Source organism: Artemia sp. Qi Xiang Cuo, chromosome 13 (assembly GCF_049724085.1).
Source record: "Artemia sp. Qi Xiang Cuo chromosome 13, ASM4972408v1, whole genome shotgun sequence".
Classification (NCBI taxonomy): Eukaryota; Metazoa; Arthropoda; class Branchiopoda; order Anostraca; family Artemiidae; genus Artemia; species Artemia sp. Qi Xiang Cuo.
Window position 1 is genome coordinate 6,498,936 of NC_142806.1, and position 27,217 is coordinate 6,526,152.

Here is a 27,217-nt window from a genome sequence, read left to right on the forward strand (position 1 = left end):
TTCCTTGACAAAATCCCAATATCTGTTTTATTTGAGAGCTTGAAGCATCTAATAGGGTTCTCTGATCCTTTTGTAGTTAGGGAAGGGGGCAAATGCCTCAAAGGGTGCATTTTAATGCCAAAACATCCTAATTCTCATTAGGCCTTCAGATAAACACATAATTAGTTCTATAGAACACGGAGAGGGGTTATAAAGTGATATAGTCCATCTTGATTTCCGGAAATATTTTTGCTCTTCACCGTTATTATGAAAGTAAAGAGTAACGTTAAACCCCAAAACGAGTAGAGTTTATTCCATATACGAGAGGGCTGCCCCCTCCTCATCCCCAACCTCCCCTTCGTGGATGTAGAAACTTCGGAGGATGCTCATTTGATCGGAAATTGAGAGTTCTAGTCCTTTTTTTTTAAAGTCAGAAGTGATTGGAGACAAACCAGCCTTTGTATCTGATCCTTTTGTTACCTCATAGAAAATCTGATCGACATTTTGATGTACCTATCTTGTACTTTCTCTGTGGTTGCTCATTTTTGCGTGTTGGGGGTGGGGGGTTCCGTCGAGGGAATTATCCGGGAGCAGAAGCTGACCCAATTAACCATGATTACTGAATAATGACTTCTAAAACACAACCTGATTTTGATTAATTTCCAAATAAAAACAAATGATGCAAAATTTGTATTTAGACCACCATTTTCCCAGAGAAAATAAGTAAGAATCGACAGGGAAATGTTTTTCACTGTTTGAATAAAATTTTGAACAAAAATTGCGTTCAATTCTTTACGTTTGTTTGATTTTTTTTTTCTTTAATATCCCTGCTATCCCTGCTTTTATATCCAACTTTCTGTGGTGAATTTAAAGACAATGGGGGATAAATTGGTTGTGGTGAATATGAGGATTTTTCTGAATTAATCTTACCCTTCAACGATCGGAGCTCGGTCTCCTGGTACTTGAACCTAAATTTAAGCTCAAATACACAAAATCAACTCTCAGAAATTTATTAAAAGAACATAGTACAGATTACAATATGGGCACCTTTAGTCAATTGCTAAAAGATTTATTCTAAAAACACAATTCAAAAGGGGTGTGGAAACACACAATGAATACATATGTAAAGCACCAAGCTGAGAATAAAGAAACTCTGGAATGTTAGTCAATAATCTAAATCAATAAAATACTGAAACGTTAAAACTTTGGTGTTAACAACAAAAAAACAAAACTAACTTTAAAAATACCTTGATTTGGTCAATAGTTTTAAGCCATTAGATTTAGCCCCCCCCCCTCCCAGAATATGTATTTCCGTTTTGAACATAATTTGGCATTGTTCCAAGAGGAAGGCCATTATCTGTAATAATACCTAAAAAGCTGCCTGATGCTAAAAATGACGGAACATACGAAAACAAAGAAAGCTGCAAGAAAAGGTAGAAAAACGGAAGAAATAAACATTATTTTTAGCTCCCCCCTCCCCCAAAAGTTAAACAGGGTTTTTAGAGATCCCTTCAGAAAATATATGAAACATATAAGAGTGGGAACAGGTGATAATGTCGAAAAGAAAAATCATCAATACTGTCTGGCGTTTGGCAGATTTGTTTAACCAAAAACTAATGTATATATTTCTTTCAGTGATCTTTAAAATACATAAGAAGGTAAAGATACTTGTCCTCCTGAATAGAGTGGGAAAAAGGATATATTGAGGGATTTAAAGGACATTGGAACTTTCTAGTAGGGGGTAAATAAATTTTTTTAATTAATTTCATTTAATGTGATTAATTATTAGATTTCATTTATGTGATTTCATTAATTATGATTTATGTGATCACATGAATTATGTGATCATATTAATTATGATTTGATTTATGTGATTAATTATCACATTCAGAAAAGATTTAGGTTTAATCTTACTTGGTCATAATTCATAGATTAATAATGTCGAATAACCTATATTCCTGTATTTTTTTTTGCATTTTAATGAAGCAACCAGGCGCTACACTGTCAATAACGCCTTTTGTTTTTAATCCCTATCATCCCAAGTTAAATTGACGAAGATCCAACTCTTAGACGTATCCCATTCTTTTTGGATTCCTTATTTACTTATTTGACTATGAAAGTCAAGAACCTAATTTTAAGATATTTAAATCCATGCCTACTATAAAAATTTGCACTAAAAATCCCAGCAAAACAACAGAGAGTAATAACACACTACTTCCAATACTGAAAATTAAAATAAAAATTTGTCAATTAAAAATCAAAGTAACAGAGGTGTAGCCTATGGTAGGGTGTGTGGGGCTTACAGGACGTAACTTCAATTACCCCTTGGGGAGACCAAAAGTCAAATTGATAAAGCAGGGAGTAGAGGGGGCGATTTGAGGAAAAAACTATTTTAAAACTTTACAAAGCTCTTAGCCTTACATGGGGAGGCACCTACCCTCCAAGCTGATATACCTGAGGGGAGGGGGTTTAAGACCTCACACCCCCTAATTAAAAAATAATAATATAAAAATAATTAATGTTGATTATATATTAGTTATAACCCTTCCCCCTAATTCGGTGGAACTCTGCATATATAAAATTCTGGCTATACCAGAAGTGTACCATACTGGGCAGTAGCAACTAATAGAAAATCAGTCAGGTAAAGAAAAACTAAGAAGAAACGGTCCAAATAATTAATTATAAATCAAATTCATTAAAATACTAGGGACGCCAAATTTTAATAGACACAATACAAGAAAATCAACAAAAAGAAGCTAGCAAATGGAGAGTATAAAGACAATCCACAAAAACAGTACAACAGGCAGGCTACTTAAGAATGACTTTAGTCACAAACCTGATATTATTATTATTTTGGTAACTTTGAGTTATTAAAATACATCTTGGAAACCCGTGCAGACCAAGGTTTCTTGATCAGAATTAACCCTTTTGTTGAGCGCCCCATAACAGAATATTACATTTTAAGGCACCAGGTTAACTTGATTTATTTTTATTTTTTTTTATTAATAAAAATAACATTGCTGAACGTAAAAAAAAAGTTATCAAACCTTTTAAAGTTGTGACCACAGAAAAAAGCAAAAATAAGTCTGTCAACTCACAACCCCCTTATAATCAATTCAGAGCCCAATTAGTTGCAACCACAAAAATAAGTAAACATAGTCTATCAACTCACAACCCTGTCTCATACCCCCCGGAATTTCTAGTATTTTCTATATAATTCCCCTGGTCATTTTATTTTCTTCTTATAGAAGTAGAATTATTTTTTCAGTGTACGTGCAGACAGGTGCCACCTTTGAAGTGGGAGACCTCAGGTAATTTTTACTAGGATTGGAGGGTAAAACACGAAACCAATCAGTTTTTAGGGGTGAATTTCCCAGCTTCCCCAGAGGGAGAATTTATTCGCATTACCATATTTTTTCTATCCATTCAATGATTTCTTTCTCATTAGTTACCTGTTATCTTTAAGACCGCGACCAGAGATGTACATTGGGAAGGGGGCCTCGGCCCCTCAGCATTTTATTTTTCCCGAATTTCTAGATCTTTTCTAATTATCAATTTTTTTATTATTGCCCCCCCCCCACCCCCACCCCCTTAAAAAACCACGCAAATGCTTGATTTTTTTTTTTTAGTTTTCTTTACTATCTTAAGAAATATTTGTTTGTGAACAGACTTACAAGATGTGACAAAAAAATTTTTGAAATCAAAGGCTCATACCTTTAATCATTTTTGAAGTGAAAATAAAAAAGTATTATATTGTGGTAAAATTCTAAAATCATTAAGATATAAAATAAATAATTTAGATAGATAGAAAAAAAGAAAAAAGAGAAGAAACGAATGAGATACAATAAAAATAGAGAGAAAACAAATTAAATTTAGTAATAGAGCTTGACTTGCTTGAGCAGATAGAAATAAAGCTTAGTCTCCCAAGAATGTCAAATAACACTTTGAATTACTGTAACTACATTGGATCAAAGTGACTTTTAAAATTAAGACAAAGGTACTTGCCCATCTTACCAGGCACGTACAAAAATTCAGGAAGGAAGAGAGACCAACCATAAAAATTCGGGTTGGGGAATCCCCAAAATATTTCAAATCTTACTAAGAAGTATCCAGAAATTACCTAAAATTCAGTTTTTCAGATTCAGGGTGTTCCCCCGGCATACATTCCAGCCTCCTATTACCTATAAAATATCACTTTTGTATTTATTTCAAGTTCAAAGGGTTAATACAATAAATTTGACTTAAAAAGAACCCAGAAATTACCGACAATTTAGGATTTTAGGGGGGTGGCTGCCCCCCCTCCCTACGTACATTCCTGCATCTTATTACCTATGACATTTCAATATTGTACTAATTTCAAACCCCAAGGGTTAATACTACTTATCATTTTTATATTTGGCAAAAAAAAAGAAAAAAAAAAGAAGTGCAGCTTATTCTAATGTAGCTTGCCTGTGACCATATTAAAGGACAAAATAAAAACATAAAATGCAAAAAAAGACAATAAAATGCTGCCAAAGTTTATCCATACTGGTTTGTATTATCAAATTAAAATAAAGTTAAAAAGACAATTTGACACAACGTCCTCAACTCAAGTCAAAGAGATTCTTAAAATACTAATTACAAGAGTAATTATATTTTTCTTTTATCTCTTTGATTTTTTCTTTCGTCGTCGACTTCCTGATGTATGTACTGGTATTGACAAATCGGTACTGTTTCCTGTATGTTCTCTAATATTGACCTAGGATAGGAAACAGGTAAACAAAACACAGCACACAAGCAAAAGAATAATAAAGCAAAATAAAACAGACAGATAAAAAATAAATAAACTGACCACTCACATGAGACAGGTACACAAGGATTTAGCTCACGAGGAATAAGACAATTAAAATAACAGAATAAATGGAAATGAATACAAACAGACAAACAAAAGACACCAAAAGAGTAAAAAAAAAACAAACTAGGATTGGCGTTTCTGTTGGTTTAGTAGGCCATTCATTAATTCATATTTATTTCAGTAGGGGGGTTATCAAGTAGATAATTGAAGTTATGAAGTATTTTACAATAGGTTGCATAGGTTGCATCAAGACGCTTGCATCAATAACGACGTAGATTTTGAATTGAAGTTATCAAGTATTCCACAATATGATGCATAGGTTGCATCAAGACGCTGGGTAACTGTAGACAGAGAAAATTCAAGACAGATAGTCCAAGTAATTGAAAGGCAACTGTTTAAAGGGCTGGGGCACGGGTATATGGCAGGAGTATGCAAGACTCTCTTATTGGACACATAACGACGTAGATTTTGAATTGAAGTTATCAGGTATTTTACAATAGGTTGCATAGGTTGCATCGAGACGCTGGGTAACTGTAGACAGAGAAAATTCAAGACAGATAGTCCAAGTAATTGAGAGGAAAATGTTTAAATGGCTGGGGCACGGGTAAATGGCAGGAGTATGCATGACTCTCTTATTAGACACATATTTGTCAGGTAAGTATAAAAAATTATTACACGGAAATATATAGGAATCTGCAGAACTGTCATACAATTTTGACAATTTAAGGAGGGGAGGGGGTGCGGGGTACAAAAATGTCCACTGCATAACGTTTCAAGACACTACAGGATCATGGATAAAATTTTTGCCCAATACGCATAGTCAGAGGTGAATTTCTGCATGGGTAACCGGTGAGAGAAGAAACTAGTTCTAGAGTAAAAAAATCAGCAACAACATCTAGCATTTGGTGTTTCTCTGTTTGTTTTGGGAAACTAAGGTCGGGTACTGGGTACTAATTGAACATTGATGCTTTATGAACGGGTAGCGAAAACCGTCTAACCCACAGTTTTAGCCTAAAATTGTTTTAGTGCAAACCCCAAATCGAAGCTTATAGATACATTAGGTTTTTACAATAGTTAATAGTCCCAAACTGTGGCATATTTGTCCTTTTCAGGGGCGGATCCAGGATTTGTTTTAGGGGAGGGGAGGGGGGGGGGGCGCAAAATAGGTTGATCCGATAAACGAGCGTTATGAGCAAGTTTAATTAACGCAAACTTGAGTTAATTAAGGAAATTACTATACTTTAGACTAAGCTAGGGGGGAGTGCGCCCCCTGGATCCGCCACTGGTCCTTTTAGGCACTTTAAAATGTGGGAAAGGTAAACAACCTTACAATCTGTCACCATTACCAGCTTAAAGCCAGCTAGCCAGCTTAACCTGCAAAAATTTTATCAAACTCACCCAGGACCACTTTGTGCAAACTGGGTTTTGAGTTAAGACGATTGAAAACACTTAATTAATTAATTATTCTAATATAATCTTCTCATTAATTACTCATTACAGATATTATAGCTTCAATAATCTCAATTATTCTCAATAATCTGTTTGAAGTTTTCAATTTTTTTAATGATGACGCTAATCGCACTAAAGCAGCACTGCTGATTTGCCTTTTCTATCTCCTACGTTAAATCGCCCAAGAAGGAGCTCCTTCGGCCCACACTCCTTGGTCACATCTATAAGTAGGAGATAATGGAGTAAACTACAAGAGCAGGGGCGTAATTTGTTAGGGGGCTGGGGGGTGGGGTGGCAACTGCCCCTCCCACATCTCAGTGTCAACCTCCAGCTAAAATTTAGTTTCTTCAAAAATCAGGTCAAAACTAATATAAGCCTGCATAAATCAAGCATCCTCAGAAACAGGTCAGTTTCCTTTGGTATGTCTTTACTTTTATGGCACTATTTTGCTCATCTTTCAGTTTTCACTGTGATTTTCACTTGATTTGGGAAAAATTGCTCCAACCCCCCCCCCCCCCAGAATTTTGACAAAATTACGGGGTTTGAAATTTAAAGCCTTTAAAGCTTTAAAAACCGTTTGTTTCACATTTTCCCTTTCACAAAAAAATCACATTAATATTTGCAAAACAGACAAGCACACGAGTAAGTACAACTAAGCAGTAAACCCGGGTTTACCCCAGTTTGGGTAAACCCGGGAGATACCCCAGTTTGGACGAGTTCATCGCAATCTAGAAAACGCACAAATTCTTTAAAGCACAATACGAAATTCATTTTTTCTGCATTTGGGTTGCAGTTTTTGAGAAAAGCCCCGCCTTAATGGGTGTATCCTTAACTTTTGTGTAATAGCGTGAATAACACGCACAACGCTAAAATAGAGCAGGTTCTATTTTTCTTATTTATTTTAGTACTTGGAATCGTTGCGCAAAGACAGATAGACATGGTATTTCAACCGTCGTAAAACACAAGGAGGAATCTACCCTCTGCAACGTTTCTATAAGCTTCACAAGGCGTACAATCTTTTGGACTGTTATTACACCAATTAAGACAGGTCTTTAGCTGTACCAATAATAAGATTTAGACACGCTCGGGCAAGTTTTTACTTGAAACAGACGTGTTAGGCAGCGAAAATCCCCTACTCAAGGGCAAATGAAACATTGTCGGTTGGTGAGAATATACTTGAGATCGAGCCAGTCGACGGCTAGCCATATCGTCACGTTGTTTCCTGAATACCACTTCGTATTCCTACACACAAAAAGAAAACATTAAGGAAGAAAATCAAAGACCAGCGCCACCATTCTTTACTGTACCAAGAACATGAAACTAAAAACATTTTTTTTTGTCCTGGACCATGCCTATCCATACCTGAAAACGCCGATTTCCATTTTAGTTACTTCAGAATTACAAATTTATTTGGGCATTATCACATTTTTGCCAGTGTTGCCGCTTTTAAACGTTAAAATAAACAAGCAAAATTAATTCGTTCATTTTGGTAACGCTTTCCCTACTTACAAAATTCAAACACTGGCTCAGTTGAAGCCAAAAGACAACTACACCTTCAAAAGAAAGCTAAGAGTTCTTCAGCTGCTTGATGCTGCTTGATTCAGCTTGTTGATGCTTTTTAGCCTTTTTAGCTCCTTTTCCTTTTTTTCCCACTTTTTTTTTAATTGATAAAAAAATTTTTTTTTTTAATTTGAACAAGTTTTCAAATTTTAGTAAGTTTTCTACCACTGTTTGGTGTTAAAAATTGAATTCCCGATTTCTTCCTACTTTTTAAATATACATATTGTTGCGCAAGTATTGTGATGCCATAAGTTTTTATCTCTTTTTTTCTGATTTTTCACCTGCGTTTTTTTATTTGATACCTGCTCCTACCAAAAAGTTTCCTACCACTGTTTGGTGTTAATAATAGAATTTTTATTTTCTATTTTTGAATTTTTTTTTCCTACCTTTGTTATATACATATTATTGTCCAAGTTTCCATTTAACGTAGATAATTTCGGAGACCACACTGCCTTTCAATGACGATAAAATAAAAGTTCAAAATAGGGATAAAATCCTTTTTAAGAGACAGAGTATAATAAATTTCACAAAAAATACCAGATATTTCGGTCACATATACAGTGACCGTCATCAGTAGTAAAACTTTTTACTACTGATGACAGTCTACTACTGATGACGTTCACTGTATATGTGACCGAAATATCTGGTATTGGTATTTTTTGTGAAATTTATTATACACTGTCTCACGAAAAAGCCAAACAATTTTTTCCGACAAAACCTGGAATTTATGAATCTCAAGCTGGAATTGACTTTTCATCATTTATTTGAAACAAGCAGGAGAAAAATTAAACAAAAATCGTATACTTTAACTGACTTTCTTCAAGATAAACGAATAGAAAGCATAAAGAAGTTAAAGAGATTTATGAAAAAATACGATTTTACTATAGCTCTCCATCTGTTTGCTTTTGCTTGCTTTTAAAGAATGGGTTCTGTGTAGGACCAAGAGGATTTCTTAAACCAAAACAAATGGTCATGTGTGATGAGGCGTTCAAAAAAAAAAAAAAAAAAAAAAAAAAAAAAAAAAAAAAAAAAAAGGTTTGAGAAAGGCTGAAACCTAATTTTGGTCGTTTATCTGAAACCAATAGATAAAAGGTAAACCAAAACAAAACTTTTTCTACTACTACCTCTTCAACATCGTCTTAGTTACGGTAACAAAAATATTTTATTTTTGAGCAATAGCTTCAATGTAGCCAATACCACTAATAACGCTGAATTCTCTTATTCATCTTAGTATTGAAGCAATTAACGACAAAACCCACAGTGCCTCTCCATCATAAAAACAAACAATAAGTAAGACAAATAGGGAATTTTCAAGACAGTGAAACCTCCTCAAACTTCAAAAGAATATTCTGGCCGTATATCTGGCCTTTGGACGTATGACCGAAGGTTTCACTGTCTTAAAAATACTGTAATTTTTACTTTTTTTTTTTTTTTTTTTCTTTTTTTTTTTTAAAGCATTTAAACAAGACTCTGTAGCTCCTTTTCCTTTTTTTCCCACGTTTTTTTTTTTTATTTGATAAAAAAGTTTTTTTAATTTGAACAAGTTTTCAAATTTTAGCAAGTTTATAGTTTATAGCAATAGTTTTAAATTGGGGCTTTTGATACCTAGCTTTGAACGACCTCGATTCTTTGTTGCTGTTGTTTTTTTTGGGGGGGGAGGGGGAGGGGGGACAGATATATTCGTATATCTATTATTATACAGTCATAAAGAGGAAAAAAATATAGTTTTTTTTTTTTTGGGGGGGGGGGGACAGATATATTCGTATATCTACTATTATACAGTCATAAAGAGGAAAAAAATATAGTTTTTTTTTAATCGTCTTATGCAAGTTTCCTAAGGTGATTCATTTCACTTGCTGATAGATAATCTATCATCCCTACTATGGCAGAACTAAGGTAGATAGCTATGGAGTAAGGGTAATTCAAATAGTTCATCAGTTCTGTGAGCCATTTGAAAGCAGCGCCGACGCCTTGAAACTACGGGCGCCTTTGGCGTTTTAATTTAGCTTACGTGTCCAATTTGTCGGCACACTACAATTTTGTCAGCATATTCTTTATGCTGTTCAAAGTTATGTTATCAAGTTTATGTTTATCACTGATCAAAGTTTATGCTATTTGTGCCTTTCATTTATGTTATTTTACTATTTTCATGGCCGTATCATCGGCTTTAAAACACAATTCTCTATCTATCTATCTAATATGCAGAAAATTTGTACCAAAAACATTTTGCATGCAGACCCGCTATACTTGAGATCTCTCTTACGATCTGCCTTCCAAGTCTCAGAATTCATGGCTTATCCTATATTTTGTATATAATTTGCCTGTTTTATATGGTTTTACCTTAGGAAAGGGATCACTGGCTATAGGGCCGTATCCAGGATTTTTTTTTTCCGGGGAAAGGGGTTACCAAAAGATTTTATTTGGAGGGGGAAGGGTACAAAAAACTTAAAAAAACGCATAAAAATTTGCTTATATTCGTTAAGAATTGCATCGCTTCTTCTGATCGTCTTACAAGTGAATTTAAAATTGAGACAAGGCAAAATCTACACGCCCCAACATTCATGTAAGTTTCCTAGAGAGGGGGGGACTCCTTATGACCCTTATTGCAACCATTAGGATCAAAAGCTCCACCTTCAAGCTATTATTATAAGCAATACAAGAGGACACAGCATATTTAATGAAAGAGAAACTTCTAAATATCTTAAAACCCGAAAAAGAGAAAACAAATTAAGCCAGTTCATAGAGCTTGTTTTTTTTAAGTGGATGAAGTATGAATGCCCCCGCCCCACAAACATTTCACAAAACCCCTTCTGAATTACCCCGGTTAAAGCCGACAAATTTACAATCTGGATAAAAATGAGACATTAAAAAAATAAAAATAAAATAAAATTTAAGACAAATCTCTACAATCATCTCTTTCCCTGTAAATTACGTTGTAACTAGTCTAAGGCAAAGTCAATGGTTGACAAATTTTTTCTAAATACCAATTCCACAAAGAGAAAATAAAAATAAAATTAGAGATGGCGTAAATACATAAAAAAAAGCAACACTTGAAGGTTATCGAATTTTTACAACTTTGTGCAACAATTTTAACAAGCCTGAAGACATCCTATCACAACGTTATGCAGCCTTTGGCCGCTACGGGTAAGCATCTGGAGGCCAATTTATCAAAATTATAGGGGGGAGGGGAGAGAATTTATATCTTTTAAAATATGAGGTGGGACTAAATATCCCCCTTGAACCCCATCCCTCCAATCGCACCTTTGGACAAAAAACTACACATTTTTTTCTTTCTTTGGTCATCTTCTTTCTTGTTAATTTTGGTCTATTTATTTACAGTGAAAGATAAACTACAATAATTTTTGTATATGATGTGGGTTAAAAATAAATTATTATTATTATCAATATCCTTTAAACCGCAACTGTATAGCCTAAATGTAAAAACCAAGATTATATGAGCCACATGTTCATCACATTTAATTTCTATTTTTAATTTGTTTTTATTGAGGAGATTCCGGATTATGAGTTACATTTTGTATTAGCTCTTCTGTTTCAGTCTTTTCGATTTCGTTAAGGACGACTCCTGGTCATATATCCGAAACATCCGCCCAACCGCCCAGGGGTATTATCGTCTTCCTCAAGTCCACATTCCTCATAACTTCTTGATCTGCGAATGGTCTGATGTATTTCTCCCTTTTGAAAACATCATTGCAACTATACCATCTGAAAAATCTTTCTTCGCCCCTTTCTTAATCAGAAAAATTACCAATGACAAGACAAAAGCATCGAGCTAAAGTTTCCCGAGAAAGTCTCGCGTCTTTTATATTTTTCATCCTTAGTCCATCCTTAGTTACTATAGTTACATACTATCCTTATATAGTTACATATAGTTACATCCTCAGTCCATCCTTAGTTACTATAGTTACTATCCTTATATAGTTACATCCTTAGTCCATCCTTAGTTACTATACTGTTGTTCTGCTTGGTCTAGAACATTTTATGTTCACCTGAAACCTTTGCGTGTTCTCCAGAATTCAGCTGTGCGTGCTATTTGTGGAATTGATAGACTTGCCTCAGTTAGAAATATTTATTCGCGAATCCATATTTTACCGTTTTCAGGGTTGTGCTTATTTTATGAGGTTCAACTAATGTATAATATTATTAATAATATTGCTCCAATGTATCTTCGTCATATGTTTGAGACAGCTGCTGATGTCCATGGGCATTTAACGAGACAGGTTGGTATGTATAGTAGGCCGATTAGTGTTTGCGAGGTCTGCTTTCTCTGCTCGTCATATTCTTCCGGTGCTGTGGTCGCAGGTGCCATCTTCTATTAGAGATAATGTTGAAAGGTCTGGCTTCCGTGAGCAATTGAATCTGGCTTCCGTTGCCTGCAGGTTTATGAATTGTATTTTTTTTCTCAAGCAGTTCTATATGTTTGATATATATTTTTTTGTTGTGAAATAGGAACCCCAATGCACTGATTAAACTAATGCCTTGTTTTTGGAGTGGCAATACAAGCCAAGGTTACTGTGCTTCATGTTTTCTTTTGCTGAATTTTTTTTTAAAATAAAATATGTCTCCATTGAAAAAAAAAATAATAAAAACAAAATTTGTCTGAGTATACTACCCTGTGAAAAAAAAAATGAAAAAGAAAGACTCCAGAAGTGAAACAATTAGCCTTAGAGTAGGAAGTAAAAAGGAGATAAGAGAGTAAAGGGAGAAAGGACTACTCCGTAGAGTAGGAAAAAAAAACAATCAAATCCTAATTTCGCTATTTTTAAACTTTGAAATTTCTTTACTACTGCTATTAACTTTATATTATTTATTATTATACACTCATTCGTCAGCCAGATTATTTTGGTAATTTCGAAGGGCTAACAACACCTCTGTTAATAATGGCTTTGATCGAAATCGAACTTGAACTCAAAATCGTTGCACAAAAAACCTGGAGACAAACAGTGAGCCCTTATCTCCTGTACAGACAGCCAATGCGGGGTGAGAGAAACCAGGCCAAAAGAAAAAGTATAAAAACAACATTCTAAGGAATTTTTTAGCTTTAAAAGCTTAAAAAAAAATTCGTAAACCGCACTGCCCTGCCATAACAAAGAGAAAAAAGGAAACGAACAAATAAAAAATAAAGAAACGAAGATAACGAATGATGTTTTATAAGGCCAACAAAAATACTAGACGAAACAAGACAAATAGTTTTCTCACTATGTAGATGTCACTAGGTTCGTTTGAAAATCGCTCGTTCGGTATTAAACGAGAGGAGTTCTGTTAAACGCTTCTGGAGTTAGGCTTCTGGAGTTTTTAATTTTGTTAATTTTCATTTTATCTGTTGTTGGTTTTTCCACGTTGTTAGTATTATTTTTTAATTCTTCTAATTTGGGTTTGTATCTCTTTTTGCTTTCCACGTTGTTTATTTTCGTCTTTCTGTTTTTATCTGGTTTATTTCGCAGCATTTTCGCTTAAAAGATTTGAACATGTTTCTATGAAACTTCTCCTTCTGGCACTGAAGTAGAGAAATGGTAGTACTCCCGAAATATTCAAAGGATGCTGGGAGTCTAATTTGATTCGGCCATTCATCGCCTTTGGTCAGAGGTGTGCACGCAAACTTAAAGTGCATTCGTTAATTGTAAGAGTTTTTATCTTTAGTTCCGTTTTTGAGTCGAATATTTGTGTGACCTTTTAAGAAGATTACAAGTAAGCTATTTTCTACAGCTGTGTAGACTATTTTTCCAGGAACCCAGACAGGGTAGGAACAGAGTTACGAAATACCGTCATTATTATAATGACAGGGGGGTTCGCTACCTCCAAGGAGATAGTTAGAAATATTAGTGGTAACCCAGAGTGGGTACCCTTGGCCTTAGAATTTGGCCATTTGACCGCTCGATCACGTTATCATACCCTGGGGCAGGGTATACCGTTAATTGGGCATTAACAAACCCTATATTTACAGGACCGTTGTGGTAAGGGCGGGCATCCCATTATAATATTTGGCACCGCCGGGGGCTTTCCCTTCCAGTAAGTGGTGTAGCACTATTTTTGCACCAATAAGTGGTGACACCCTTACCTGACCACTACAATATTCGCCTACTATTTTGTTGGACTTATAAAACTTAATTCTCGACCTTCTTTTCTTTATTTTTATCTCTTTTTATTGTTATTCTTTTTTAAAGTGAAATAAAGATGGCTCCAACTGAAAAGAATAATATTTGTTAATATGAAGAATCACTTACGCCACTGGACTCTTCTTGTTCTTCAACAATGGTTTCATGTTCATTATTATTCACAATTCTTTCGTTGTCGATTTTAAAAGGCTGTATAATAGGCACTTGTGGAGGCGATCCGAAACTGCTTACACTCTGAAGAAGCATTTGAGCTTGTAACGCCTCCTAAGGAGTAAAAAAAAAAAAAAAAAAGTAAAAACATTAAAAAGTAAAAACATTAAACTTGAAAGTAGAATTTCAAGGTAAACAGTAGATCGAAAAAGAGAAGAACATATGATAACAAGATTACCTTTTATTTGCCTCAGAAAAGCCAAAATTAGGGGGGTGTCAAATTTCATACAGCAGTTTAGAGACTTGGGAACATCGTCAGGATAAACAAAGACGGTGTCCCAACTTCAAACCCAAAAAAACAACAGAAATTGGTTTCAATTCAAAAAAAGGTTCGCTACCAACAGAAGTACAAAGGTTAGCTTGATACTATACTTAATTACTTAATGCCTTTGGAGATTTCTTCGGAGGTCATCAAAGATTTTGAACATGGTGGGACAAAATAGGAGCTATCACACGTACGTAAGGTCAAATCTGTAAGGGGCATTTTGTGGGGTAAATAATCACGATAGGCGGATATTGTCGTTGTCGGCCAGTGGTCTAAGGCAAAACAAGAAGCACGTCGTCTCCGGACGATGTCATAAGGAAATATTGGGAAATGGGAAATTGAAGTTTCTTTGGAGGGTATAAAGAGAGGGGCTTTGAAAAGATTGGGATGAAGGAGGAACGTGCATAGTTCTGATGGTCTCAGGCAGCTTGGTGCTGCAACGAGTTGCTAGTAGTAGTAGATAAAACCATATTCCAGGCATGATTAAAACCACTTCGGACGACGGTTAAAATATTTTTTTTGGCATCAAAATGACACGATTACACTACGGACAACCGTGCGATTTACAACAATTTAGTTGGAACTAGAGCCAATATTATTTGTCAAGTATTAATAAACAAAAGTGATTAGGGTAAATCGATATTTGTCTCCATCGGTCAAAACCGTTCAATCGGTTTTTGGATAAAATTTCTTTGAAACTTCCAAGATTCAATTGCTGTTTATTAAAAACCTGTGCAACACGCTACAGTGCAACACACACTGTGCAACCTGTGCAACACACCCCATGAAAACACGCTAATTTAAGGGGATTTAATATCTTAAACGATCACCCTATCTCATTCATTATAAACTTTTTAGTTTTTTTAGTACTTAAGTCATAACTAGTTGAGCTTGGATAAGAGATCCGAATTAATGACTGAAAACTAAAAGCACCAAATTTCCCCGAAATCTAGAAAAACTTCTCCTTTTTCGTGCCAGACACAGTTTTAATGAAACTTATATCAACTGTAAATTTCGTTCTATCAATTAAACGGAGCAGAATTTTCTTTTTTAAGTACAGGAAAGGGCAGTCCCTAAAAATACTCTAGCATACCTGCCAGGAAAATGCTAAAAAATTCAAAGGAAATATCATTTGAGCACAAGTCACAAATTCTCAACCACCTTGAGGGTTAAGTTATACTAATTGTTCCCTAGCCACAACCACCGTGGTGGCTAGTCAAATTACATGTTGTTTACTATATATTACACAGTATCAGAAATAAGATTATATTGAGTTAATAAAATAATTATACCGAAATAAGATTCACCAATATAATAGCATTTTTTTCGAAATTCACTTCCTATTACAATGTATCTCAAATAGTAACTAACTAAATACGAGGAGGCAATTTCAACTAAGTGTAGCATAAACAGTAAACCAAAAAACTTCTCAACTGCTTCACAAATAATATTGAAAAAATATATTGCAAGCCATAATCTATCGCTAAATACAGCTGCCACACCTTGTGTTCTGAATAGGGGAGTCGTTTCAAGAGGGAGCAGTTGCCTCCCACCCGCAATAATTTGGAGAAAAATATTATACACAACCTGCCCATTGACTATCCAGATATGAACCCCTCTTGCAAACGGAAAGGAAATGGCAGTCCCCAAAAATGCTCTAGCACACTCGCCAGGAAAATGCTAAAAAAAAGCTCTAAGGAAATATCCTTAGAGCAATTTAGCAGCTTTGGGTTTTCCTGCGGTGCAACCCGCTTTGATTGAAAACCTTGCCCACATGGGGATGCATTTTATGGCGAAAAATATGTTTGAAAAAATATGTTTGAAATTATATTACATTTTATTTTTTATGTAACATTCTTTTCAAAAAAATATCAGTCAAGCCACAAATTCTCAATAGCTCTCGGTGGTGGGTAGTCCCCTGGGAGAATTCGATAATGGGCCCTTTGTCTTTGAGACAGTCAGCCAACACTGAGGCTCGCAAAACAATTTTAAGGTTTCGAATCTTCTTAATTGCTTACTTTTCAACATAATAATACAGAATCTGAAAAAAAATATTTTAAAAAGATTTTTAAAAGAAAGGAAAAGAAAACATGGATGCGATCAAACTTGTTCAAGAGAATTGATTCGTATAGCTCTTAGGTTAAGCGAGAAAACCAGTTAACAAAGAAGACATGAAGAAAAATTCTTCCTGCAGTTTGGTTTTCGGGTGCTGAATTTCCGACTGAAGGTGAACAGTGGAAAATGTGCTGAAAGCATCGAAAATCGAAGATTCTTTTTCTAGTGATATTATATCAAGATTGTTGTGGATTAATCACTATAAAGGATTTTTCCAGGATTAAATATACAGTGCACAGCCGTTTAACTGTTTTACTCGCGAAGGATCTTGCTAATATCAGTCTTGATTGAGAGTTCGTTGTGTTAACACCTTGTTTCTGGATATTAACCTTTTAATAAAGTAAGGTGTCAACTCGTGCGACTCCCTACAGAGATTTATAATCGGCTTATTTTAGGTACTTGCTATTGACAGTTTTGCTGCTTGAATTTAAATTTACTTGGGATATAGTGACTTAGTAAGTACTGAGATTCAGACAAAACGATTTAATTACTTAGAGGATTGTACTATTTGTGCATAGCAGCGATACTGATAACATATATTAGGCAATAAGCAGAAGAGGGGAGGGTTCCTGCCGCAAGCGCGTATGTACCTGCCGGTATTTAGTTACCCTCAAATTGCGGGGAATTGGTGAGCGGGTCCCGACGCTTCCCTTGTTCCTAGTATTGTGTGATTCAGTGGACTTTGACTGTTTTTATGTGAAAGTGATGACTGAAAAGCTGGTACTCAACCCAGTTTTGAACTTTTTGAGCAGATCACTCACTGAAGGGGGGAAATTCGATCAGATTGTGAAAAGTGCAGTAGACTATTTAAAACATGATACAATCATACAAGCTAAAAAGACCCTTCACAGCGAGATGGAAATTCAAAGCCGGATGGTTTCGTATGCCAAAGATGAGGACAACATTACTGATATGTGCAAGTCGCTAGTCTCTGCGGCAAAGCAAAATGTCCTGATACCGAAATTTGTGATATTTAGTCCGTGTGAAGTACCTACCATCGGTGAGGCAGTTCACGCTACAGTGGTGTCCAAAGTAAACGAACTCTCCCAAAAATTGGATGTATTTATGCTAAATACTAGCCACTCAACAGTCACCCTGCCAGATAAATCTGAATCGTCCCAAATTACACCCCCGAGACCGCTTTACTCGGTGATACTAAGAGATCCTTCAACAGACATAAAATGCCCAAGTGAACGGAAAGCATTTATCGACAAACTGTGCCCATGTCCAGACGGCGATATAACCGAGTAACGCCGCTCTAATACCGAGTGGAAACTCGTGGTTCATTCCAAGCAAACCACGAGCCAGATAGTGGATGCAGCCAAACTTGCGAAACCGTCGCTCAACATTTCCCTCAAGGAACCTGCTTTTTTAGCTGCGATCAAGCGAGTGCCGGAGGATCTAGACGAACAGTCTCTTAAACAGCTAATCCCCAAGTGTAATAAAACCCTACAGTGTGGCAAGTCTCGAACATTTAGAGTCTACTTTCCGACACGAAATGACCTCGATACCTTTCTCAAAGTTTCAGGGAAAATCGAATATGAACGCCTCCCAGCTGAAGAGTTCGCGTTCTTACCTCGGCGCTGCTTTAATTGCCACGCAATCGGTCACCTAGCCACAGATTGTAAGAACGTTTCATTATGTTCCAAATGCGGCTCCGCCGATCACAAATCTACGTCCGATACCCCGTGTCAGAAGGCAGCCTTTTACGTTGGTTGCAAGAAGCAGGGTCATAGTTGCTATAGTGTGAAGTGCCCGAAAAACCGTAAATCCTCGAACTAATGACCTCTTCACTAACTCTTTTATCGTGGAATATAAACGGCTCCTTTATTAATAAACTCCCGGTTCTGAAAAGCCTCCGTTCTGAGTTTAGTGTGATTTGTCTCCAAGAACATTTTGTTACTAAACATGGTCTGAACATACTTGAGCTTGAGGATATGACAACTTATTGTGTACCCGCTAGACAGCTGAACAATAGAGGCCGACCCTCGGGTGGACTTATTACGTTTGTGAAATCAGCTCTCCGTTCTAGTATCTTCAAAGCAAATGGTTATTATCTAGCTGTGAGAGTGGATTGTTCTGTGTGTATTAGTGTGTATCTTCCCACAGACTACAATAATGACCAGTCTGAGCGTAAATTTGCGCTATCTTGTGAAAAACTAGGTTCATGTATAGACAAAATTCGACACTTAGGTTTACCTTGCATTATAGCCGGTGACTTTAATTGTAATCTGTCCGAGCCGAATTCTCAAGTTTCACCGCGTAAAACAACCCTAGTTAAAGGCTTATTTAGTGATTTCTTGTGTGTTTTAGATATCGTCCGATTTTACGTATGTTTACACGTCTTCGTGAACTTCCAACCTGGATCACGATGTAGTATTGTAAGATCCACGGTTATATAAAGTAAAGGTTGTTTTTAATTATCAGTTGTCTGATCATCTTCCGATAGCTTATTCTGTCGGTATGCCATCTTCTGGTGACCAAACAACAGCTCTTGCTCCTTCAGCACCTCGACACCGTCGTAACTGGTCGAAAATTTATCAAGCCTTATTCATCGAGTCGGTAGATTCAGTCCTGAATAAAATCAGCGTCCCATTTTATCTCCTTCAGAAGTCACTCCAGTTACCTCTAAAAGAGGTTTTGATTTGTCTCGATATATATTGCGCAAAAATTTACCATGCTCTCCGCTTTGCAGAAAAACAAGCTGTTCCTTTGCAACGAATTCGTAAAGGAATCATTCCCGGGTGGTCGTCAAATCCAGATCTCGTCATCTCATGCAGTCACGCAAAATTTTGGTTTTCAGTATGGAAAGAGTGTGGACGTCGGAATATGGGTCTTGTGAAACGCATACGGATTTTCACGAAGCGAAAGTTTTCTAAGGCCCTGGCTCGGCATCGGAAAAATCTAGTCAATCATTATTCTGCCCGTGCCAAACAAGCTAGAAATATGATCTTCAAGTTTGTCTCTCGTTCTGCAAAAAATTCTTCTTCACCATCCCCAGCCGACATCCTTGAAGATGAATGGTATGCCCATTACGAATCGGAGTTCTCAGCTCCTGACCCCTCCATCGAACAACCTTACGAGGCTGCCTTGGATCAGTTATCTTCTCATCCCGATGAAGATTTTATCGTCAGTACCCACTCTATTGAAGATGCCATCTGTAGACTCAAATGGAAAGGCTCATTGTGCATTGACGAAGTCAGTGCGATCCACTTGAAACACGGAGGTAAACTTCTCACGGTCTATCTCTCTCTGCATATGCAGATGATTTTCTCTCAAGGGATTGTTCCTGCCTCTTTCTGCATCGGAGATCTGACTCCCATTTCTAAAAAGGGAAAATCTGAAACTCAATGTACAGCATTCCGTCCAGTAACTGTAGCTACGTCACTGTGCAAGCTCTTCGAGTTGCTGTTTATACAGGAACTCGAAAAAGTATGCTACACTCCTCCGCATCAGTTCGGCTTCAAGCGAGGAACTGGATGTTATGATGCCTTAACAGTCGTTGCTAATGTTTTCATAGATGCCGAATCTTCTGGAGAGAGCCTTTCTTTGGCAGGACACGACATTAGACGTGCATTCGACTCTCTAACCCATGCTGCGATGCTTTTGAAGGCCGGTAAATGTGGGTTGAATCTAGCTGTCATTCGTTCTCTCAGTAATCTGTATTCTAGATTACGGATCCGACTGAAGCTACCTCCTGACAAGGGTTTGACCTCCATTCCGTGAACCCGACTAGATCCAGTCAAGAAAGGAGCGCGTCAAGGAGCAGTCACCTCTCCCGACCTTTTCAATAACTGTGTCCTTGATACACAAGATCAATGTCCATCTTCGCTGATTCTGTCATCTGCTAACTTGTCTTTGGTATGTTACGCGGACGACATCCTGAATCTTAGCCGAATCCTTCAGCGGGCAATTGATATCTTCGAAATCCTTGAAGCCGAATATCTTAAAGTTGGACTTAAGTTCAACTTTTCAAAATCGGAAATCGTCCTATTCAATTGGAAAACTGATTTTTATGTTCCTACCATTGCCCTTGGTTCTAGCTCTGTCCAGCCAGTGGATGGCCTCATTTATCTAGGTTTACCCATAGGTTCATCTACCCGTCACACCCGAAAACTTCTCCTCGAACAGCTTAAACGACGAATTTCAGCGTCTTACGCTTCAGTTGTATCGTGCAAACTCCGATTTAACCGGCTGCTTCTAGCAAGCTTGTACAACACCATCACTTTTACGCAAATTGTATATGCTACGCGCTTCTAATAAATTCTCACTAAAACGAACCAGAATATAATCACAGCGATATGTTTTTGTTTTGCAGAGTATTTGCTTCATCCACCTCCGTGGTACAGGAATTCGCATTTAATTGAAAATTTTAAAGTCGCAGACCCTGAAGTTGCCGTCGCTAGACGAATAGCAAAGCATAATAGAAAAATACGCCGAAATCTACACGAATGGTCCCATCTGCTCATTCAGTGAATCAGTGATTCGTTTTCTTTGTTGGTTCAGTTTGTTATAGTTTGTGTCTTCTTCTTTTTTTCTTTTAAGTGCTTCGTCTTGTTGTATTATTTGACGGGTTTTTCAAAAAATAAATAAATAAATATAGTGAGCCAAAGGACTAGCCACCACCGTGGTGGCTAGTCCTTTGGGAGAATTTGATAATGAGCCCTTTGTTTTTGAGACAATCAGCCAACACTGAGGCTCGCAAAACAATTTTAAGGTTTAACCCTTCTAAATTGCTTGCTTTTCAACATAGTAAATACAAAACCTGAATAAAATATATTTTAAAAGATTTTCAAAAGAAAGAAAAAGAAAACATGGATGTACTCAAACTTGTTAAAGAGAATTGATTCGTATAGCTCTTAGGTTAAGCGAGAAAACCAGTTAACTCACCATTAAAAATTGGAGGCGGATGGAGTTCGTCCGGAATGAGGCAGACTATGTCTGCTGACCACGTGCCTCTGGATATGGGGTTTTCCCTAACTAAACGCTCCATGTTAATGAGCAGCCTCAACCTTATGAGGTGGGTGGAGCCCACCCAAGGGACTCTCAGCATATAGGCAAGTCCTAGCTTTAATTAGCTCTCAGACCTAGAGACGGTTGGGCCTGCAACCCTCCACCCGAAAATTTTACCGCACCGAAAAAAGATGATACTGCCTCGGCGGACCTACCCCCCCTTTACTTTCCACGACCCCAGCATGTCCCTGGACCAATTTCAGTCCATCGAATGAACCTTATTGACGAGGGTGGAATACGACTCGCCACCTGGAACGTACTCACAGTCACCTTTTCTGGAGCTAAATCAATACTTACCTATGAGCTATAACGCATGAAAGTAGCTGTGGTTAGCCTTACGGCAACCTACCTGGTCAGAAAAGAGCCTGAGGAAATTGGTGAAGGTTATCGCTTGATCTGGTCTGGTGACCAAAAAAGTAAGACAAAGTGTGTAGGCCTCACACTAAACGCCTAATCAAAGATAAGTCTTCTCTCCTATAAACAAATTTCAGATAGAATACTGATGGCTCAGCTCCAGCACAAGCATGGAAAGTGGACATTTATTATATGCCATGTTTCCACCAATCTGAGTCCTGCGGATGTGAAGGATCGGTTCTATGCAGAGCTCTCAGCAACCCAGTCAAGAGTACAACCCCACGACATGGTCACTCGTTTGGGAGACCTTAACGTGACGGTAAATGACAGGGAGGGCGTGTGACTCCAGATCTCCGTTCTCGGCCCTGTGACTCCAGATTCACTGAATGACAACGGACAAAGACTCCTCCAGCTCTGCAATATGCATAATCTGGTTATTTCAAACACGCTCTTTCAGAGACGAGATATACACAAATACACTTGGTATAGTAACGACGGCCAGACAAAGAAGATGATCGATTATGTTATGATCTCGGGTCCCTGGTGCTCATGAACAACAAATTGCCAGACTTTTAGGTTGGCTGAGCTTTGAGACAAAGACCATAGAATATTTGTCACTACAATGAGACTAGATGTGAGAGCACTACGACGAGTAAGATGACCTCTCAATCTTGATCTAGGTAGTCTGGCTACATCCGAGATGCAACAGAAGTATGCTCTTGATATCTCTAACTGGTTTAGCTACCATCAAGTTCTGGACGACCCTGGAGCAGCCTGGAAGTCTTTCAAAGACAATATACTCGATTCTGCTGGCAGAATCATTGGCCGCAGCAGACACAAGAATAAACCCTGGATATCCCAGGAAACTCTGTCTGTAATCGAGCTGCGCCGGAAGGCCCGTTTAGCAAAGAATATGCCAGAGTACAGACGACTCAATGGCCTGTGCAATAGCCTTCTGCACAGTGATAGGAAGACCTTTGTCGACAAGAAAGCCAGCGATCTTGAAGATGCCTCGAGAAAAGGAGACACCTGCTCCCTCTACAAACACCTCCGCGAGCTGACAAAAGAGAAGACTTCCGCCGTGAGCCGTGTTTTGTCTGCTGACGGAAGCATGCTGAATGACGATGCAGGCCAACTCTCCGCCTGGAGCAGTCACTTCTCAACGCTTCTGAACACCGAGGCAGTTGCTCATCCCGACCCAGATCTGATTCAAGTAGCCATGACCATACCCGAGGCTACTTACAACCTTGTATCGCAACCGTTTACCACCTCTGAGATTCAAAATGCTGTAAAACGGTTAAATAACAATCGAGCCCCTGGCGCCTGCGGTGTTTCTGCAGAACTCCTCAAGTACGGGGGTGCAGCGATGATTCTGTGGCTCCAGCTAATCTTTTCAGCTGTATGGATGACGGAAAGCATACCAAAAGACTGGCGTGCTAGCATCATATTGCCGCTCTGGAAACGTAAGGGCAGCCGTCAACTCTGCTCCAACTATCGTGGGATGACGCTTCTCTCCGTTCCGGGTAAACTCTTCGCCATGTCACTCCTGGATAGGTGTTCGACCTTTTTGCGTAGAAAGAGAAGAGTCCAGCAAGCCGGATTCATGCCCGGCAGGTCGACGACGGAGCAAATGTTTACTATGCGCCAGTTGATCGAGAAGACGCGAGAGTTCCACCAAAAAGCGTACATCGCATTCGTGGAATTTAAGGCTGCCTTCGATTCTGTTGATCGCCGTTCACTTTGGCTGATACTAAGAACTACGGCTCTACCCAAGAAATATTGCTCACTCTTTGAAAAGCTGTATGAGGATACGGAAAGCTGCGTGCAAGTCAATGGAAGACGCAGTCCCACATTCCCGGTGAAGACTGGCGTCCGGAAAGGTTGCGCCGCCGCTCCCGAGCTTTTCAACTGCGGCATAGACCATGTTATGACCAGCACGATGAATCGCCTTCAATTCATCCTCAGTTCGGAGACCGGGTACTCTCTGATGCTGACTTCGCCGACGACATAGCGCTAGTTGCGAGCACCGTCGATAAGATGACCAAAGCTCTCCAGGTGCTCTCAGAAGAAGCCTCGAAAGTTGGACTGAAGATCAACTGGCAGAAAACCAAAGTTATGCTCCTTGAGACCCCCACGTCCCGTTCTACTGTAAAGGAAATCAACATCGGAAGCAACCGAGTAGATTTGGTTGAAGACTTCACTTACCTGGGATCTATTCTGTCGAATGATGGCTTGATCACAAAAGAGCTTACATCTCGAATTGCCAAAGCTTCAGCACTTGTTGGGAGGCTTAGCAGCATCTGGCGAAAGCCAAGCATAAGCCGCTTTACCAAAATGCGCATCAACAATGCGTCAGTCAGCACCGTCCTGCTGTATGGAGCGGAGACGTGGCCAGCTGCGAAATCTATCCTCAGCGCCGTCGATGTCGCTCAGACGAAACATCTCCGAAGAATCGAAAGACTTCACTGGACTGACTTCGTTAGCAACCAGACTCTCCTATCACGTAAGGCTCAAACTCCTTTTTCGACGCAGCTCACCCAGCATACTATCCGGTAGTACAGCCACATCTTTCGTATGCCACGCGACGCCCCAGCACAGGTTGCATTAGACTTCGACCCCCTCTTACACAGATGGAAGCGACCCAGAGCACGTCCACCCACTAGGTGGAAAGACAAAGCCGATGAATTCCTCACCCAAGCCCAGATCCCGGTGGAAGAAGCTGCGATCCTGGCAAGCGATAGGTCAACCTGGAGGCACCTAGTCTCATCGTTCTCTACGCCAAACCCTCGGCAGGAGCCTTAAGTCAAGTAAGTCACCATTAAAAATCATCGTTTGCTCAGTTTGTGTTTTTAGATTCTACTGTCTTCAGAAAATTAACTTTCATTTTGTTTTTATCGTCTATACAAATGGTCTTATTTTTCTCGTTAGCACAGCTTTGTTATTTAATTGCTTATTTTCTGTTATTTAATTGTTATTTAATTATCCGTTATTTAATTGCTATTAAATTGCTACTTTTATTTTGGATAGTAGAACATTTGCGTCTTCCTTTAAATCTTCCAACTTCTCCAGAGCACTTTGAGCGCAACAAGAACAAGTGCGTCATGGTTCCATTGTAACTGAACCCCTGTAACTGAACCCCCGTGCTACTGAACCCTCATGCAACTGAACCCCCTTTAACTTAACCCTCGTGCAACTCAACCCCCGTGCAACTGAACCCTCGTGCTACTGAACCCCTTTAACTGAACCCTCGTGCAACTCAACCCCATTTAACTAAACCCCTATGTAAACATGTAACTGTGTGCTAACAGAAAACAACTGATGAGCGAAAAGTGATGAAAGAGAGGGGTAATACCGAACTCTCAGCTACCATTCTTGGGAGACATCTGACAGTTTATAAGTGACCATGGAATTCCTGTGTTGTTTTAAAGTAATTTTTCTGTGAATAGGCAGCGTGGCGGCAGAGTGCACCTGGCGACGATAAATCACATCAGTCCAGTTTTTGTCAGGAAAAAATTACTCAGTGATAATTTATTGTTCCCGCTAGCATTATGCGCTTCTAGATCCGGGCCTAGGGACCTAGTGGTAAATCCAGGCCTGAGCGTGCACATATTTCCTTTTGGTGAATTGACTTTCCCTTTAAGAACTCTCTGAAAGTTCCAACTTAAGACACAAATCCCTTTTTGAGATAGGCCATTTTGAAAATCTGCATGCACATAGTGTCTTTTGATTTAGTTCAAGTTCCACCTCAAATACCTCATTCTGTCAAATTTTCAACTTGATATTCGTAGCCTTAATAGAGCTAGTTTAATAGTAGCAGAGGTCGAAGTAGGAGCAGTAGAAGTAATAATAGTGTTGAATTAGTAGTAGTAGTAGTAGTAGCAGTATTAATAGCAGTAGTAGCAGGTAGATGCCCCGGAAGTTTCAACTTGATACGCTAAGCTGTTCCAAAAAAAATTGCTGATACACCTGTATCAGCAATCTGTATGTTATTGCAAGTTACCAACTGCTAAAATTTAATTTCTCTATAAACGGGATAATCGTAAAAACTTTGAAGAAGGCTCATCTGGTTAGAAATTAAACGTTCAAATTCAACTTTGAAGAATCGAAGTTGATCACAGGACAATCAGCCTTTCCCTCTTAACTAACATCCCCCCCCCAAATACATCCGATCAAAATAAGAATAAACATTTTGTTCAAAATAGTCTGAAGATCAAATAAACATGCCTTTGGGGTTAAAAACCCCACCAGCAGCTTCTGGGACAAGGGCTGCAAATTAAGCTAGTTGCTCATTGCTAACACATAAGGTTTTTGTAGAAAAATAGTTGTATGAACTTTGGGGGGGGGGGGCTCATTTGATTTGAAATAAAAATTTCCAGCGCACTTTTTCAGCCTTAAAAGTAATTGAAGGGCTTCCATCCCACTGTATTCTCTCCTCGAATATATCCGATTTAAATTTTGGGACTGCCATTTTATTTAAAACAGTTTAAAGGTTAAATAACCATGGTTCATAACCGTATTGTGTTTTACCCAATGTAAGCACGGTGGTTGAGTTGCACGAGGGTTCAGTAGCACGAGGGTTCAGTTGCACGGGGGTTCGGTTATACGGGGGTTCAGTTACATGGTGGTTCAGTTACATGGGGGTTTAGTTAAATGGGGTTGAGTTGCACGAGGGTTCAGTTAAAGGGGGTTCAGTTGCATGAGGGTTCAGTAGCACGAGGGTCCAGTTGCACGGGGGTTCAGTTGCACGGGGGTTCGGTTATACAAGGGTTCAGTTGCACAGTGGTTCGATTATACGGGGGTTCAGCTACACGGTGGTTCAGTTACACGGGGGTTCAGTTGCTTAGGGTTCGGTTACACGCACACCGTGCGTCATGTATAAGATTGCAGTTTAATTTTCACCTGATCAAAGGTTTTAGTATCATAGGCAGCGCAATATGTAGCAGTACAACAGGCAGTGCCCATATGTAGCACCAATAGCGTCCTGGGAAAACTTCCCAGTTCATATATCTAGTAATTTCTGTTCGTTTTGAGCTGAATATCAGTTTTGTTTCTTGGTATATTATAAATTCATTATTGGTTTCATTTTTGATTAAGTCTAATATCCATTTTTTGCAACTTAAATATATGTTTATTTTAATTATAATTGGGACAATTTCTGTTCGTTTAGAGTTTTAGTTTAAAATAAGATGTATCTTTTGTTCATTCTTACTTTACGATTTTTTTCATTTTTACTAAGTCTAATATCTGTTTCTTTCAACTTAAATATCAGTCTTTTAATATATGTTTATTTTAATTATAATTGGG

At 38.1% G+C, this 27,217-nt stretch overlaps 1 protein-coding gene across 4 annotated transcripts in view; it reads right to left on the reverse strand.

The window, feature by feature from the left end:
* Nucleotides 1–973: 973 nt before the first annotated feature.
* scrib (scribble planar cell polarity protein) overlaps nucleotides 974–27,217 on the reverse strand; it is a 214,732-nt gene continuing 188,488 nt past the window's right edge. For 3 of the 4 annotated variants that reach the window (XM_089098677.1, XM_089098679.1, XM_089098676.1), the window contains 2 exons: nucleotides 14,065–14,220; nucleotides 974–7,504 (listed from right to left, as the gene is read on the reverse strand). In XM_089098677.1, coding sequence (XP_088954803.1) covers nucleotides 7,337–7,504; nucleotides 14,065–14,220 — 324 coding nt within the window. In that variant the 3' untranslated portion in view covers nucleotides 974–7,336. The remainder of the gene's footprint in view (nucleotides 7,505–14,064; nucleotides 14,221–27,217) is intronic. The other variant, XM_089098678.1, reaches the window with a different exon arrangement.